Source organism: Coenobita brevimanus, chromosome 19 (assembly GCF_032717465.1).
Source record: "Coenobita brevimanus isolate Jiangsu-jjx chromosome 19, ASM3271746v2, whole genome shotgun sequence".
Classification (NCBI taxonomy): domain Eukaryota; kingdom Metazoa; phylum Arthropoda; class Malacostraca; order Decapoda; family Coenobitidae; genus Coenobita; species Coenobita brevimanus.
Window position 1 is genome coordinate 30126747 of NC_136972.1, and position 18094 is coordinate 30144840.

Sequence of the window (18094 nt, forward strand, 5' to 3'; positions counted from 1 at the left end):
ATGGATTGTAACAATAAAGAGAGCGGGCCAGAAAGTGAGTTGATGTCCTACTCCACTCCCAAGGACACCCCTGAGGCAGCCACACAGTCAGAAGGCCCAGAGGACAGGAGTCATGGTGCTGGAACAGACTCAGGAGTAAGTTCTAATCCATCATGCATCTCAGAGAGCAGTGTTCCATCAGAGAAGTTGCAAATGCATGAAAAAAGGAATCAGACTATGTATTTAACTTCTACTCCCAAAAAAACATCAGAGATCTCAGGTGCCCTGTGTGACATTGTGTCAAGTCATATGATTTTAGATGATCCACAATTGTCTTCAATAGATGGAGATTTAACAGAGCCCCAGACTGATAATCTGAGCTCTGAGGAGGAAGCTAGTGATAACTACACGCACATGTATGAAACAAAGATTAGAGCAGACCATACTTCCACTTTGAAGACCCCAGCAGCCAAGCCTGTGCAGAGTTCACCAGTTAAGTCAAGAATTGGTCGTAGCCAGTCATTTTCTGGCATTTCTCGGCAAAATTTTGAAGGTATTGATTCAACTTCCATCAAGAAAAACCTCTTTGACATTCCTGTCAGCCCAAAATTAAAGAATAAAGTGCGTGAACGACTTTATACATTAGTCAACTCTATTGATGGCTATGAGGGTAAGATTAACCTGGCTGATGAGGAGGAACAAAGGAATCTTAGAATAAAGCAAGGAAAAATTTTACCAAGTGCCAAACTCTGCTGGCAGTGTAATGAGCTGCCAGAGTGTGGCCATAGAAAACCTTGCATCCATTGTAACACCAGGATCAACACCATCGAGAGGGAGGGCAGAATGTGTGACTGCCAGGCACAAGAACCAGACTCAAGTATCCATCATTGTTCCCTTCACAATCTCAGCTCACTCTCAGCACTCAACAGTACTGCTAGTGAGCGGTATGGTGCAGCCATGTCCAGTATCTTAACGACACAGATGAAGTCACTACAAATACACCAGGAGCATATAACTCGGGAGAAGATCACCTTGGCACTCCAGAAGAAGGACCAAGAAATGAATGCTCAGGCCTCAGCATATCAAGAAAAAATGGAATTAATGGTGCAGGTAAGAGACTCCTCTATATCTGCTTAGGAATGTTGTAGGAACTGAGATGGAGCCAGGGTTCCATGGGCTTGATTGATGTGTGAATGAGATTTCATGGTCCTTTTTGCAGGACGTGAGGATGGTTCTTCTTTGTCTGTGAGTCCTGCCTCACCTAACCATATTTACTGTATGTGGCAATAAGGATAATGATTCATCATCATCATCATCATCATCATCATCATCATCATCATCATCATCATCATCAAAATATATTATTTAGAATTATTTAATTTAAAGTAGCATTTTCCCAGTGCACATTGTTGTTAAAAATTTGAAAGGTGCTTGTCAAGTCTCCTCACCCCATCCTTAGATGGGAAAAAAAAGGTTATGATGATGGTGATGAAGGCAGTCTTGATGATGATGATGATGATGATGATGATGATGGCAGTCTTGATGATGATGATGATGAAGGCAGTCTTGATGATGATGATGATGATGATGATGATGATGGCAGTCTTGATGATGATGATGATGATGAAGGCAGTCTTGATGATGATGATGATGATGATGAAGGCAGTCTTGATGATGATGATGATGATGATGAAGGCAGTCTTGATGATGATGATGATGATGATGGTGATGGTGATGAAGGCAGTCCTCCCATTTGTCCATGTCAGATGGTGGGACGACTGGAGCATGAGGTGAAGCAGCTGCAGCAGAACTTAAAACAGCAAGAACAGCATCATGAGCAACAGATCCAACAGCTGGAGGAGACAACAAAGAAGCAAATGGCCACCACCCGCTTAGAGGCAGAGAGGAAGGTACAGCTAGTTCCAGTTTAAAATTGTTTGCATATTGAACATCTGAATCAGATGACATATTTTATTGGTTTATTCTTGCTGCAGTACTTCCAGATGACTTTACTTATCTTAGAAAATAATTCTCCTGTTGAAGTGGTTAATGAAGGTTGTTTTGACCCCTTTTGTTTGTAAATTGTTCATATTTAAACCCACATTTTTAAATGTGTTTGTTTTAAAGAATTTTTTTTTTTTTCATCCCGCTTTCCTTCCCTCATTATCTTTTACCTTAATCCTGCTGCTTTGTACCTGAGGTTGAGCCAGAATTCCAGGGGCTTGATAGATGTGTTTGTGACTGTTTGGCTTATTTCACTGGGCGTGCTGTTGATAGTACAGTAATTCCCTTTTTGTTTTCTCCTTCGTTATGATCCACACTTAATGTGATCTCGTCCATAGATTTAAAAAAAAAAATAAATAAAGGCATGATGATGATGATGATGAAAAGAAAAGAAAATTAGTGTATTTGTATGCCTAGGTAGAAGAAGCAGAGGCTAGATCAACGTTGTGCCACAAGGAAGCTCTTGCCTCATGTGACCGTCAGATTGCAGAGATAGTGAAGGCCACACAGGAGAGAATGACAGCAGTGGAGGGGGAACACCAGGCACACACACGACAACTCACTGCCATCATCACAAAACTCAGGGTATGACTTTCTTATCTGTCTGGTGGAGTAAGCCTTTGTTTTAAGTCACTTCTTTTTTATGTTATTTTTTCTTTTTAACTCTTTCAGTGATATAGTTTTTAGATTATTTTAGTTACCTCCAAGACTTTTCATTTGATATGTTGGAATACCAGATATACATGTAATGTTAACATATGTAACGTCACTGCCAGGCTGATAATAGTGAGCTGGAGGCTGCACTGGAATATGGAACTCCAGTTAACCATCAGAGGAAGCCAAGTCTCAGGACAAATGAGGGAAGGCCAGAGAAGAACCATGTTGCACAGGAGGAGTCTGTACAGCACAAGTAAGAATTCAGAACTATCAGAAGTACAGCCTGGGACAAAAGTTTGCCTACCATTCCACTTCATTCCCTTCAGACTAAGGATATATCTGCCAGTATCCTCCCTGATGCATCATATCAAAGAATGTTGTATGTGAGTAGAAAAGCTTACCAAGCCTCTCTTAGCTGAGGGCCTCATAGAAGACGCATACAGTTTAACACCAACTTAGACATCAAAGTGTCAGTGAAAGCGATGAAGAGATTACTCATGATGACATCAACAGGCACCTAAAACCTCAACTGGTATCTTGATACCTTGTCTGGTTATAAGCCAGGGGGGATAATGTCATTGGATGCTCATCTTCTACTGACCGAGAGTGATTCAAGGAAATCCCTAATGCAGTAGGGAATGAATCTTGTGAAGCAATAATGTCTTTTTTTGTTAATTAAAATTCAGGCTGTGAATGTAATCTAGCAGATAAGCTTCATTGTCATCACCACTACAGTATTCCACCAGTTCATTGATCTTTTATGACACTAACGGTTATGAAGTTTCCATTGGTGCATCTGTTTTGGCAGGAGTTCAGCCATCAGCCATACATTTATGTTGAAGAATTGTCTCTGTTTTTAGAGTAAGTTGCATGTGGGAAGTGTATTCATGTGTGAACAGCATGTATGAAGGCAGTGTGGATTGTTTGAGTTGCATATTGTGCTGCTGCTGAAGTGGGGAAGTCTGATGGTCCGTATACAATCTGTCAAGGTGAATTTATGTCTTCCTGGGAAAGGATGAATTTCTGGAGGTTCAAGAAGAGTACTCTTACTTGAATATTTTGGATGCGTGAAGTAACCTAGTGTTTGTATAAATACTAGTATTTGTTGTTGCTGTTATTATTATTGTTGTTGTTGCTCAACCTTGGTCATGCCTTGTCCAGCAAACCCTTCAACTGCAGATGAGCAACTCTCCCATGGGTTTGTGCCATAGGTTTCATATGCCATTGATGTTGTGTCTGTCTTAGTGTGGCATGTATTGTGCAGTGCTCTTCTATGTATGTACTGTTGGGTGTGCCTATTCTACAGGTGGGGTATTTGTCATCTGTGATTCCACCCGACCCACATCTAAGTTGGTAACTGAAGAGGGCTTGGTAATGCTCAAATCAAAGCCTGGTTAGTAGAACTTGAACGGCTTTATTTAAGGATACATCTGGTGAGTGAATGTGGGGAGGGGGGACTTGTGGTATAGTGTTCTGATCAAGATGTTGTATTGCCCAGTGCATGAAATGAGTATGTAGGTGTTTTTTTCAGTGCTGAAATGTCTGCAGGTGGGATGTTGTTGAAGAGAGTTGGGTGGTATTTGACTTATGTGGTGTTTGTTTTATGTGTTTAGTTGTGTTGTGTGGCTCTGCCATATCATGACAGGTGTCATATGTTACTATTGACTGCTGCATAGAATTGTGTGCCTTGTGTCAAGATATTATTTAATGAGGAGGACTTTGGTTTCAGAGTGTAAGTGAACTGTGGAAGTGGTAATGTTGCAGTCATTGCTGATGCATAAAGTTTTGCTCTGTATAGTATGCATGTTGTTGTAGTGGGTGTTAGATAGGATGGGGGCCCATGCTGGGGAGACATAGGACATTACTGATCTGATGTATTGTTCGTAGGGTAGGGAGAGCATTTCTTTTTGTTGCTCATAGTCTGACCTTGTAATTGCCGTGGGTGTGCTGTCAGGGAGTGCACCACCTTTTGACGTCTTTATGAGGTCCTTGAAGCTGATTCCAGTCTTATATGTCACTCCAAGGACTTTAGTGGAAGGAATGTGTGGCACAGTTAAATTGTTAATGTGATGCTAGAAATGTACCTGTACTCATGTTTGCTGCTGGTGGTGAGTGTATTGATGGATTTGGCTGGAGTGATTATCAGCATGTTGTCCTTGACCCATGCTTGATGTGTATTGATGTAGTCTTTTAGCAGTGTGTCATCTGTGTCTGTGATGTGGTAATGTCATCTGCATATAAGGCAGTGGTTGTGGGCAGTTGGGATGTAGGAATGACATGCATGTATAGTTTGAACACCCTTTGAAATTATGTTAGGGATGTTTTGTGCTCGTGGTAACTTTCTTTAGAGTGTAGCATGTGCTTGTCTACAGTCTGGATAAGTAGTTGGAAGTCAGCATTTGGTGCTGTTTTCCAAGTATGTCTTGCATATTTTGGCGATCTGTTTTCATCAAAGGATGGCATCGAAGGCATTACGTATGTTTATTGTTTTAAGAAGTGTTTGTTGTGACAGAAGGAAGAGAGGTGGGGAGTTCATAGAGAAATACTGTAGGTTGAAAAGTGAGGATGAGAGGACAGGGCCTTGTGGGATGCTGTTATGAAAAATTCTAAACCTGGATATTTAGTACTGGTCAAGTTCCTGTGCATTTTTATGTTGAACAGTTCTTCTGTTATCATATACATTTTTTTTTCTTGACCCTAAATAACCTCATCCATGGGTGGGAAAAGGAGTTGGGATGATAATAATGGTGATGGTGGTCTACTGTATCTGTCTATCTGTTACCAGATGGCAGATTAAGGTGATGGTGGTGATGGTGTTTTATATTACAATGTGTGCAAAATTTTTGTAGTTCTTGTTGAAAAATCATTGTATCATGTGAGTACCTGTGGGCAGAGCTTCAGTTACAAGTATCTAAAAAGATTTTTTGATTTAATGACGTCAATGTTTTAAAATCAGGGTTAATCTAATAAACATACAGACTTTGCATTATGTCTGTTCCTCAGGCCATCAAGCCCAGGTGAGAGCACAATGCCAGAAAGTACTACAGTACCACAATCCAGTCCTACCAGCACTACTGAGGCAGAGGTGGTGAGGCTACGGAGGAGACTGGATGATGTGGAGGCAGAACATGGGAGACTGCTGAGTGAGGCAGTGCAGGTATGGAGCTGTGGTGGCTGTAACTCAATGTGAACTATAATGAACAAGCAGGATGGTATACAGTATGATTTTAACCATAGTTATTTAAATGTTGAGGGAGGATCAAGGGTGGGTCTTCATGCTGTGTACTGATGTATTGCATTAGCTCCAATGCCCTCATAAAATTTCTTAGATGCCTGATGTTAGTGTGTTAAGGTACTCCAACCAGGTGTAGTCCATAAGGGTCAACAAGATTTCTGAGGGATGATTGGAGCTCGTTTCTCAAGTATTGCTGTTCAGGGGCGAGCAAATGATTACTCGTCTTAAATATCTGGACAGAATATCCTAGCCCCAGACCCCTGTGCTTCTAATGGGGCCATAAACTGGACTAAATAATTCTTGGACAGTTTTAGATATACTTCCTCTTGGCCTTCTATTGTGTATGATGTTGGAACATGGTACTGTAGTGGGAGAACTAATCAGCATGTCCAGTGAGATGGGTCACATAGCCATTCATTCACCATTCAAGTCTCCCAGAATCCTGACTCCACCTTACATGGAAGTTGTGTCTGTGAGGTGGAGTCAGTATTCTGGATGCTTGCGTTGTGAGTGAATGAGTGCTTGGTAAATTTCATTGGGCAAGCCATTGATTAGTTCTCCCAGCATCAGGTTTTTCCTCTTTCTTTGTATTCTGGACCCTACTCCACTCCACCAGTGGATTGGAAGAACAGGTGGGATGACGATGATTAGGAGGAGGAGTTGAATGGATTTAGAAAGGATAAAGGGAAAGATCAGTTTCTTCTTCAAAGGGGGTAACATGGAATTGATCCTGACCATTATATTACCTGGGGTCAAATTCTAAGTGGATTTGTAGAGTTTGTAGCACCACATCCTTAATGACAGTATCCTCTTGTATGTTGTGGATGCAAACTTTGTCAATTTTGATGTGATATGAATAACACCCAAGAAAACGTTAAGGTGTACTGTGCCAAATTAATTATTGAGTAAGAGTTGCTTCAAGGCCTCCTGTGCCACTTACATACAGCTCCTGATGTCATTGATTCTTCTCACATATCATCCCCATTGCCAGGAGGCTGAAAGGAAGGGAAGAGAGGAGGTGGAGAGAGTGGGGACAGAGGCAGCCTGCAGTGTAGACAATCTCAACACTACCATCTCACTCCTTCAGCAAAAGTTGTCACTATGTCTCTCTCAGGTCAGTGAAGAGAGAGCATCTGGGTCATATTGAAGTCACTTTAAGAGGCTTTTTAACATCTTAGCAATTTAGCTTACATGGTGCTGTTGTCTTGTGTATTGTGTTACCTGTTGTGTATATTATTTTGATATTGATATAGTTGCCAGAAACATGGTATAAAAGAAAGAAAATGTGCCATATACAGAAGTAAACTGATATGGAAAAGGTGTTAGAAAGCCATGTATGTAAATTAAAATACTGTACAGCACTCTGAGATGTTGTTCGTGTAAGCTTAGTAAGGTTTAGAGAAATGTCTCTGCCAGTTTATTCCTGTATACAGCACCTCAGTGTCCTCATGTACAGTATGTTATTTATGCAATTCATGTCAGTAAGGAAAAGACATGAGTAACACACTATAGAGTGTTCATACTTTATGTCGTATAGTTTCGTATAATTTATAAAGGCATCAGTATGCTTGCATGCATCTTCCTTGATCACCTAATGGGAGTTCTCGATGCTGCACAATCTCTGGCAGTCCCTTATCCCTGAGGTCACACTGTATGACCTCATCCCAGATCTTATTTGGTGTGCCTCTTGCAACCCTACCCCCTGCATTCACGCTTCTCACCATCTGCACCCTGTAGTCATCCTCCATTCTGTCAGTATGCTCAGACCATCTCAGTCTATCCCTCCTCATCACACCACCAAAACATTCAAGTCCCATTCTTCCTCTCAACCCTCCAATCATAGTCTTAGCCCCCCCAGGCCCCACATTCAAGGACGCACCTCACATCCATCTAATCATTGTCATTTCTGTACTTTTGAACCTACAGATATCCTCATCCTTTATTACCCAAGTCTCACTACCATACTACTGTATGTAATATCTAAAATAAGTTACTAAGGAAGAAGTGCAACAAAACTTCCCATCCCCACTAGAGTAAAACCCAAGGAACCAGTATGATTTCTTTGGTACAGTGGTCTAAGTGCATTGATACCTCTTAACTCTTTCAGTCTGGGCTTTATTGCTCACATAATGTTAGTGAGGGTGAGTGAGGGTGGTCACTTTCAAATTAAAAATTGGAACTGAGTAGCCCAGCCCCAGACCTCCACATTCCTGATGAGGCAAAAGAGGATTAGATGATGAGTGGATGGATTTTCATGCAATCAGCCAGTGATTTTGTTAACTTTAGCAAAACCATATGCAGTGATAATGTTAGAAGCAGTTTTCAATAATCCCTTCACACCCTGATTTCTCTCCATAAGCTGAATAAAATTGTTTGAAGGATGTCTGAAACTACAATAAAATCATATGGTAGTCACAGGAATTAAATACTGTATATGGTAACTTATGTCATCACGCTGAAGGAGTTAATAATTGAGAATTGGTTTAGGACGTGATATAATAATGGTAATGAGGGTAATGAATTTTGCAGAATCTTGAGATGCAGCAGAGATTGAGTGAGAGTGGGAAGAGACAAAAAGACTTGATGCAGCAACTTGCAGCACTGGAAGGAAGACAAGCAGAGGTGAGCAGATAGAGTATTTAAAAAAAAAAAAAAAGTTTCCTTTTAAGGAATCACCATATTGATGTTGATCATGGTATAGCTAATATTTTCTGTGAACTTGAAGCTCTACCAAGTGCCAGAACCAGCCACAATAATTACTTCCCAACAGTTGCTGGCAACATTTAAGAGAAAAGAAATCAGAGATGTGTTATGTGTGTAATAAAATTTGTAACTGTGAGCCTCAGCCTGGACATTGACCATTTACTTGAGGCTGATTTTTCCAGCTTACGGGTGATTTTACACTCCCTCTTTTGTCTTTCATTCTTTCATTCTTTCCTCTTCCTTCTGCCTATGGGTGACTCTACACTGAGTGTCAAGCCAAATGGTTTCCTGTACACCAGGAAACCATTTACTATGCTGGGTGGTAACCATATAACCAAATTTTGGCGCCTGGTGGTTTAGTGGGTAATTATTGTGCTCCAGTCGGATTGAGCTGGTGAAGGTTTATATCCAAGGGGTGGTTGGGGTTTATTGCTCACGTAATGCCACTCAGGGATGAGTAAGGCTGGTCACTCTCATCTTAAATGTCAGGACCAACTGCCTAGCCCCGGGCTCCTACGCTCCTCATGGGGCAACGTAGGATTGGATAATGAATGAATGAATGAATGAAGAGTGATGATTGTGTAGTTGGTTACCAAACTTGTAGTCACACTTCACTTTTATGGTAGTAACTTCTGGGGCTGATAAATACAAACAAAATGATACTTTAAGTGAAATTTAAGGAGATGTGTGTCAGATTCATGACAGATGTTGCACACAAAAATGCACTTAGTTTTGTTTTCACGACAACTTTATTATGATCATAAGCAACCTTAAGTCAGGAAAAGGTGTAACTTCTTCATTAACTTAATAATGACTCAACTTTAAGTAAAACAACTTTAAATGAGGACTAACTGTTCATGCATTCCTCTTAACACTGTATAGGTGTTCGTAAGCTCTACAGTAATGTTCAATGAAAATCTCTTAAGTGAAGATTAGGTTCCAGGAAAAATTATTTTGTTTTCATCAAGGCTGCCAATAGTACAATAATTCCTCACTTAACACCATAAATGTGTTCCTGAAAACTGTGATGATGATGATGATGATGATGATGATGATGAAAATGATGATGCATTGCATATCACTGTACCCTATATTACTTTTTCTCTCAGCTGGCAGATTACCGAATCATCCTGGATAAAGAAAGAGAAGCAGCAATAAGGCAAGAGGCAATGGGGGAAATAAAGAAGGTCCTGGATGAGATGGGGACAAAGTACGAGGGCCTTCTAACCAGCGTACAAAACCATTATAGGGCCCAGATTGGAGAGTATAAGGAGGTATGTCTGTTTTGTACCTCCACCTGTAGTGTTGTAGGACCATGTTTGATTTAGTTTGTCATTGTTTGTATCATCATTGTCTGCATCTCATCATCATCATCATTGTCAATGCCACCATCATCATTGTTGCTGATGTCATCACAGCTTCCAAAATATAAGGAAGAGATCCCTAGGGATAAGAAGGGAGAATAGAATTCACTACCCTTTTATTCCTTACATGTCATGTAAAAAGGGTCAATGTGATGAGTCCTGTTCTTTATGTTGGTAGAGTGATATGATGATTCCAACACCCAGTGGATATATTGAAAGCAACCTTGTGCAGACAGACACAAAAGTTTTCCCAAAGTAGTTTCCCAAAGTTTGATGAATACAGTACACATCAGAATAACTAAATGATCTGAAACATGCACTAGTAGAGATAGAGTTTTCCTTGTCTTGTGTCATTTGTAAACTTTCAAGAGATGGAACTTGGGGGAAGAATTGTTTCTTTGTCTGTACCTTTCATATGTGATCATTTTCCCCCAGTTTGGATGTTCCATAATTTATCTGAATCTCAGCTTTTTAAATTACCTTGTACAGGGATCCAATAGTCTGCACAGTATGGGTATTTTCATTATTGTAGTGTGTACGATATGATTATTTTACTGCAGCATTACAGTAAATGCTTTCAGTATTTATGCATAATTGTCAGAATAATTCTAACTTAAACAAATTTCAACTGCTGCAGAACTGCCCAGAGCAGAACTCTTGCACAACTTGAGAATTGTTTCTTTTGAGATCAGAGCCATGTCCTGGATCTTCCCAACGTATATGAGCCTAGGAGACTCGGTTAAGAATAATAATCTAGCAGCAAGAAAACAGAAATTATCAAACTTGTATCCATTTAATGTGGCAATTCTTTCATCGCTGAAAATTTTCATTTCACTTTTGTCTTGTTAGGGTACTTTCTAGGTTCTTACATTTGGCAGACAAAGACCCCACGTTACCCTCTTCACACTGCCCCATCACACTCCTCTGCACCCCCGCTGAAGTCACTGAACGACTGATACTACAACTAGTCACACCTCACATTCCCCTAGCCCAGTCACAACATGGCTTTAGGCCACTACACTCCACAAACACCCTTATTACAGACCTTACACAGAGAGTTTTCGATGGCATGAATTCAGTGTTATTGTAACTGCACTTAAAGTTGACTTTTCTGTGCAGAGGAAATCTATCAATACAGTGCCCGTGAAATAGCCCATACATTGTCTCACCCGTCATCATTATTATCATCTTTGACACTTTACGCCCTCCTTGGCACCTCGAGCCCCATGCCTGCTTTATATCCTCCTCCTCCTCCTCCTCCTTCTCCTAGACTGGCTTTCAGACCGAAAACAGCGAGTTGTGATAAACGGAAAGGAATCCAAATGGTGTAATGTGATCAGCGGCGTTCCCCAAGGCTCAGTACTTGGACCGATACTTTTTATTATCTATATAAATGATATTGATGAGGGTCTAAATTGTAAAGTATCCAAATTTGCAGATGATACTAAAATAACCAGTAAAGTAACTTCAAAATCACAGTGGCAGGAGTTACAAAATGACCTTAATACTTTAGCAAGCTGGGCAGAAAAATGGCAAATGAAATTCAACACAGAAAAATGTAAAGTACTTCATACTGGAAGTAACAATGTCCATGCGAACTACAAAATGAACAATATCCAGTTATCAAGTACAGACAATGAAAAGGATCTTGGTGTGATAATATCAAATGACCTAAAACCAAGAAAGCAGTGCACCGAGGCGGTTAAAATTGCAAACAAGCTGGTGGGTTTTATTGGAAGAACTTTCGAGTTTAAATCGAAAAAAGTTATATTTGCCTTGTACAACTCACTAGTGTGCCCCCATCTTGAGTATTGTGTGCAATTCTGGTCTCCGTACTACAGAAAGGACATTGAAAAATTAGAGAAAATTCAGCGAAGAATCACAAAAATGATACCACGACTTAGAAACAAACCATATGAGGAACGCCTTGAAGAACTTAAATTATTTAGCTTAACGAAGTGCAGGTTAGGAGGGGACCTTATTGAAGTTTTCAAAATCATGAAGGGATATGACAACTTAGACATGAATAAATATTTTGATATAGACCGGTCGAGTCAAACCAGAAGTAATGGCTGCAAAATTGTGGGAAAGCGTTTCCAATCCCATGAAGCAAAATACTTCTTCTTTAACAGAGTTGTGAATATCTGGAACAGATTACCCTCAGATACCATGAACATTATCTCAATTGAGACATTCAAAAACAAAATAGACAAGTATTTGCACGAGAATCCTCAGCTGACACTTTTTCTGTCCGAATAACTTTCTTTTATAGCTACGTGTAAGTCCATTCCCCTTTTGTCTACAAGACACCCTTTAAACAACGTACCCATACATAGTGTCGCATCACGTCATTATACATTTTTCAATTTGATCGATGCAAATAAAGTGATATAAGCACAGATTAGGATCTGCACAGATAACCCTGAGTTAACGGTCACTACTATTACTTTCAACCTGTGATGGGATGTGGATCACTGAGGGTCCCTGTTAGTCAAGTGACCACCATTGGGATTTTTTTAATGTACCAGGGGTCACTGCATCAGGATGAAACTTGTGTACTTGTCCCACATGGGAGAGTTCCATTTCTCAGTGGAGTGAACGGAGCTAGGGCCTGATTGACTGCTGCCTACCTCAAAAGTGCCAGGCAAGGCTGCCGCACCACCCCTAAACATCCACACTGTGCAGTGTGTAGTTTCCACATTATGTCCACAGACTTCGCATTAACTCACTGTACCGATTTATAATGTCATGCCGTAACTATTAGTTGATTTGATTACTTTCTCTTTCAGGTTACTCAGTCGGGTAGCTTATAGACAAAGTATTATAGAATGTGACTTTTCCTTTCCAGTTTTTCCTATGAAATTTCGATGTCAGTTTTTCCATGCTGCATGGTGGTTTTTTCTCACTTTTTCCTGGAGGGTTTGGTGGTGGGGGGAGCCTTCTTGCTTTACTATCCTTATCCTTCAGCATGTAGAGTTAGATCTTGTAGTCATAGTTTTCTCTGTAACAAGCAGCCTCGAAAGGACCATTAGGTCTGTTGCTGTTTGCTTTCCTATATAATCCTCCTGCTCCTCCTCCTCTGCTCCTGCTCCTCCTCCTCCTGCTCCTGCTCCTCCTCCTTCTGCTCCTGCTCCTGCTCCTCTTCTCCTGCTCCTCCTCCTCTTCTCCTCCTCCTCTCCTCCTCCTCTTCATTGTCGTCGTCGTCTTCTTCTTTTTCTTCTTCGTCTTCTTCTTCTTCTCTCCACTCTTTTCCTCACACTACATAATAATTATGGTCTTCCAGTGTCATTCAAGTCTGAAGAATTCCATAACATAGGCTATTTGTTTACTGTATTCATTGACACTCATGGTGTTTTATGGTTTTGCTTGCATACCCCAGGCTGTGAAAGTTCTCAAACGCAGAATAAAGAAGATGGAGGAGAGATGATGACATGTGATGATGACAGCAATGGTTCATCACATTTAAAAACCAGTTCACAGAATGGTAAGATAATTATTATTGGATATTGCCATGTCTTTGGGAGGTAGAGGAGTTGGTAGAGTAGTGATGATAAATTTAGGAGGTTAATATTCAGCAAAATGAACGGCAGGAAAAATAATAGTTTTATGTGTATGGTGTCTGTTAATATGCTGAAACGTAAAGGTATACATATTAGTAATTATCCAACAGACACTGCAGTAATGTGTGTGTGTGTGTGTGTGTGTGTACACTCAGATCAAAAATGATCTTTACGTGACCTTTACATACATGTGTGAACAAAATGTATTTGATATAATCCTCATTCATATGGTTGGTATGCTTGAGTGAGATACAGACATGTGCAGGTGCCAGTGAGATATATATTTGATGGTATCGATGCATAAGGTTGCAGGTATTCAAGGGCATTATTGTAAAGACAATTTTTTATCTAAGTGTACGTGTGTGTGTGTGTGTGTTCTTACCTAATTGTAACTTTACAGGAGTGAATCAAGCTCATACTGTCCCGTGTATTAAACCATTTTTATCATACATATCCTTAAATCTGTGAATAGTTTTGACACACTACTTCATTTGGTAGTGCATTCCATTGATCGATTGCCCTGTTTGGGAAACTAAATTTCCTTACGTCTTTATCGCCTCTCTTTTTATGTAACTAGTTCTCTGCAGTGTCCTCTTGCTGATGCTTCCCCGTAGGTTATATATTCATTTATGTCTGTTTTCTTTCCCTGAGATGCATTTATATAATCATGTCTCCTCTTTTCCTTCTCTCCTGTAGCATTGGTAGATCTAATTTTTCAAGTCTTTCTTCATAGCATAGATCCCTTAACCCTTCCATAGCCATGGGTCCGGAATTTTACGTGCACCCCTGGCAGACGCCGGGGCCATGTTCTGAAGTTTTGAAATTTGATTTTTTTTTTTTCTAGTCTTATTAAAGAGGAAGTTCCCACACACCTGGCAGTGAAAATTTCAGCTTCCTAGACCCATCCTGTGGCGTGCAATCGAACGTGGAAGTTGCGTAAATTTATTCAGCTGATGCTAGTCATACGTAGGTTTTGCAGTGACGCAGCATCGCAATTTTTTTTTTTTTTACCGAAAAATCATTGACAGTGGTGCTTAAAAGGTGTGAAATAACTATATATGTGTATTTTGAAAATTTTCAGTACATAATATGCTAGGTTTGAATATAAAAAATTACACAGTAAAACCTTGATATAATGGACTTCAGTAGACTGGAATTCGCTTTTATCGGACTTGAGGAGCTACTGGACTAAATTCCTATATGTCAGAAAAAGTCCGATAAAACCAGAAGCAGTCTGGACTGGCTGACCACTTCAGCTGTGTTCATCACAATAAGGTAAATAAAAGACATGCTTATCGGTGTACAGTATAGTATTATTATGCATATTATACCGTTTGATTATTGTTGTGAAATTATAACACAGTACCTGTATAGTACCGCAATGGTAGTCAAAACAGTTTAAAAACCGTTGGTGCAATCCGGACTAATGTCTGATATATTGGAAAAAGTCCAGGTTAGCAGGGGGAAGTCCGGATATTGCTGTTATCGTAATTTCACACTTTTTGGAATGCCTCGGGCCCCAATTAGTCCGTTATAGTGAGATCTTACTGTATTATGAATTTATTTTGCATTTTTCGGTGTTCATTGTGTTTATGGTAGTATTGACTTAATTTTTTAGTCTGGGTGGTGGAGTTTGTCGGAAAGGGGAGGCAAGAGTGTCTGTTTTCAGACCTAAATGAGATAATCGTCATCCCTTGAGTGTACAGGCTGAACAGTGAGGATTGAAATGCGAGACGACCTGCCGTTCGCACCTTGCATCAGCTGATTAGCAGGAAGGAAAGGGAGGCCTTTCCACTCACGAAAGTATCACGTGAACACGGAAGACTATCCTGTTATGCTTGTAAAAGGCAAAGAATATATAAAATTAATCAAAACAGTGCAACAAACCTGAGCAAATAGGTAAAGATACCAAACAAAAATCAGTTTTTCTTTTATTTTCATGTCTTTTTTGTTTATGCCTGTGTTTATTTATAATCGTAAACAGGGTGGTTGTGTGTGTTTTGTAAGGGAGGAGAAAGATGATATTTTCTGTCTGGGTCGAGATAATGGGTGTAACTGTGTGTTTAGGCATGGCCATGAGCGAAAAAATCATATATCCACTCGTCACAGCAGCAGGTGGTGAACTGACAAATGAAGTCTGAGAGCGTGAGTTTCTGCCTGTATTTATTCATAATCTAAACAGGATGGTTGTGTGTGTTTCCCAAGAGAGGACAAAGACGGTATTTTCTGTCTGGGTGGAGATAATGGGTGTAGTTTTGCTTGTTTAGGCATGGCCAAGAGTGAAAAAATGAAAAATCCACCCATCACAGCAGCACGCTCTGAACTGCTTGATGGGGTGCATGGGAGTGTAGTTAGGTCAGTCTGAAGACGTTCAGAAGTCTGAAGGCGTTCAGAATGTTCGTTCACTTCCCAAAAATTTTCGCCGTTTTTTATAGGCCACGCTAAACGATGCCTGTGGCCATTTATTGGCTACATGTCCTTCGACGCCAGCAGCCACAGAGGGGTTCAGCATGATACCCATCTTGTAGCTGCCCTTTGTACTCTTTCAATCATATCAATGCATTTTTTGAGATGAGGATTCCAGACTACTGATGCATACTCCAAGGTTGGTCTGATGAATGATGTTACTATCTTTCTCAGCATGTTTTCATTTATATATGTGAATGCTATTCTCATATTAGCAAGCAATGTATACATGTTACGTACACATACCTTCTCACTGATGTGGTCACTGGAGATGGTCTGTTACTGATAATCACTCCTACAGTAGGTCCTTCTCCCTGTCTCATATGTGTAGGGTTGATCTTCCTAACTTATAATCCCAGTCTGGTCATATCTCACATTTACCAAAATTAATTACATGACATTTGTCCACATTAAATTCCATTTGCCATTTATTGCTCCAGTCATGAAGTTTATTTGATTCCTTTTGCAGCTTTTTGCAAGAATCTGTTATTAATTTTCCCTTGTATTTTTGCATCACCCGCAAACATATTTAGATAGCTTCCATTTCCTGTGTTACTATCTACGTCATTTATGTATACTAAAAACATATTTGGTGCCAACACTGAGCCCTGTGGAACTCTGCTAGTCACTTCCCTCCATGATAAGTAATTTCCCCTTTGTACTGTTCTTATTTCCCTTTTTGTGAGAAAATCCTGCATCCAGCAGTACAGATTGCCTTGGATACCTCCTTGATGGTACAGTTTCCCTAACAGTCTCTGCTGCGGTACTCCGTCAAATGCTTTCTTAAAATCTAAATAAATACTGTCCACTCATCCCTCTCTTTTCTGTAATGTTTCTGTAACTCTATCATAGTAGCTTAGTAGATTAGAAACACATGATTTCCCTTCGTAAAACTGATCTGCCTCTCTGTTATCATACTGTGTTCTAGATGTTTTACCCAAACTTTTCTTATCAGCTTTTCTAGTATCTTATTTACAACACTAGTCAGTGATACTGGTCGGTAGTTGAGTGGATTCTGTCTATTCCCTTTCTTGAATTGGGGAAAAATGTTTGCTTTCTTCCGAATGTCAGGTAGTTTACCTTGACCTAAGGATTCCTTGAATATTAAATACAATGGTCTGCTTAACTCTTCTGCACATTCATGTAGCACCCCACCTGAAATTTTGTCAGGACCATTCCTGTGTCTAATTTACTTAACTCTTCCTGTACTTCTTTTTCTGATACAGTGAGTCCTTGATATACGAAAGGGATAGGGACCAAAAAAACCTTTCGTAATTTGAAATTTCGTATATTGGAACAATTTTCCCCATTGAAATACACATACAAATGGGGGGATGCATCCCAGGACCCTCTCGGTCCCCCACCTAAACTTCACTCCCCCCTATTAAGAGGTAAGCAATACCTCTATGCCAACAGCCATACCACATTGAGTACACCGCTTCCCGTCCGATCAGCGAAGTTAAGCAACGTTGGGTCTGGTTAGTACTTGGATGGGTGACTGCCTGGGAACACCAGATGTTGTTGGCATAACGTTCTCCCTACGTGTCAAGTGGGGTTGGTGGAGGATTAGTGCCCCTCCCTGTAAAACAATTAACTCTGATCCCTTGGTCACCCCGTTTGGGATACATGGCGTCTGGCAATGAATGAAAAAAAATACCTGTGTACAATTGTTGAGAAGGTGGCCATATTCATGTACAGTACATCTCCTGCTACGCCGCCATATCCCAAATGTACAGAGAAACCCCCTCGAACCCCTAAGATTTCTTGGGTTACCGTAGTTATGCTAGGTCACCACGTTTTTATAATCCCATCAGTGCCCCTAATTAGGACATTGTACTTGCTCCCTGACAATAACTGAAGACCACTGTGGGAGACCATATTTAAAGTTGGGGTAATGCATCCGATGATAGCTGAGAGGCAAGGTAGCAGCGTAAGATCACTATACAGTATTATCTTTTTAGGACATTTTGTTGGCAGGGCAGAAAATCGGGAGACGTGTGGAGAGATGAGTACCCAGACAATTAGAGCTGAAGAAGTGAAAGTGGTAGAAGAAAGTCCGGTCAGTGTGAACACTTTAATCAACACGATTAAGGACTAAATTGATGCAGTAGGAATTTATTTATTTG

At 40.3% G+C, this 18094-nt stretch overlaps 1 protein-coding gene and 1 non-coding gene across 2 annotated transcripts; both read left to right on the forward strand.

Moving 5' to 3' along the window:
- Positions 1-13369, forward strand: LOC145391742 (uncharacterized). Its single transcript, XM_080266277.1, has 8 exons — positions 1-1089; positions 1746-1889; positions 2401-2568; positions 2760-2893; positions 5644-5797; positions 8405-8497; positions 9688-9852; positions 13322-13369. Exons 1-8 carry the CDS (start codon positions 1-3, stop codon positions 13367-13369), a joined length of 1995 nt encoding a protein of 664 aa, XP_080122403.1.
- A 4007-nt stretch (positions 13370-17376) lies between these two features.
- Positions 17377-17495, forward strand: LOC145391772 (5S ribosomal RNA). Its single transcript, XR_013895901.1, has one exon. It is a non-coding gene; the product is annotated as a 5S ribosomal RNA (ribosomal RNA).
- Positions 17496-18094: the final 599 nt, after the last annotated feature.

Coding starts and splice junctions, on each gene's coding strand:
- LOC145391742 (XM_080266277.1), top strand. CDS start 1: ATGGATTGTAACAATAAAGAGAGCGGGCCAGAAAGTGAGTTGATGTCC. Junction 2,569..2,759: donor CCATCATCACAAAACTCAGG/GTATGACTTTCT, acceptor CGTCACTGCCAG/GCTGATAATAGTGAGCTGGA. Junction 8,498..9,687: donor TGGAAGGAAGACAAGCAGAG/GTGAGCAGATAG, acceptor TTTTTCTCTCAG/CTGGCAGATTACCGAATCAT.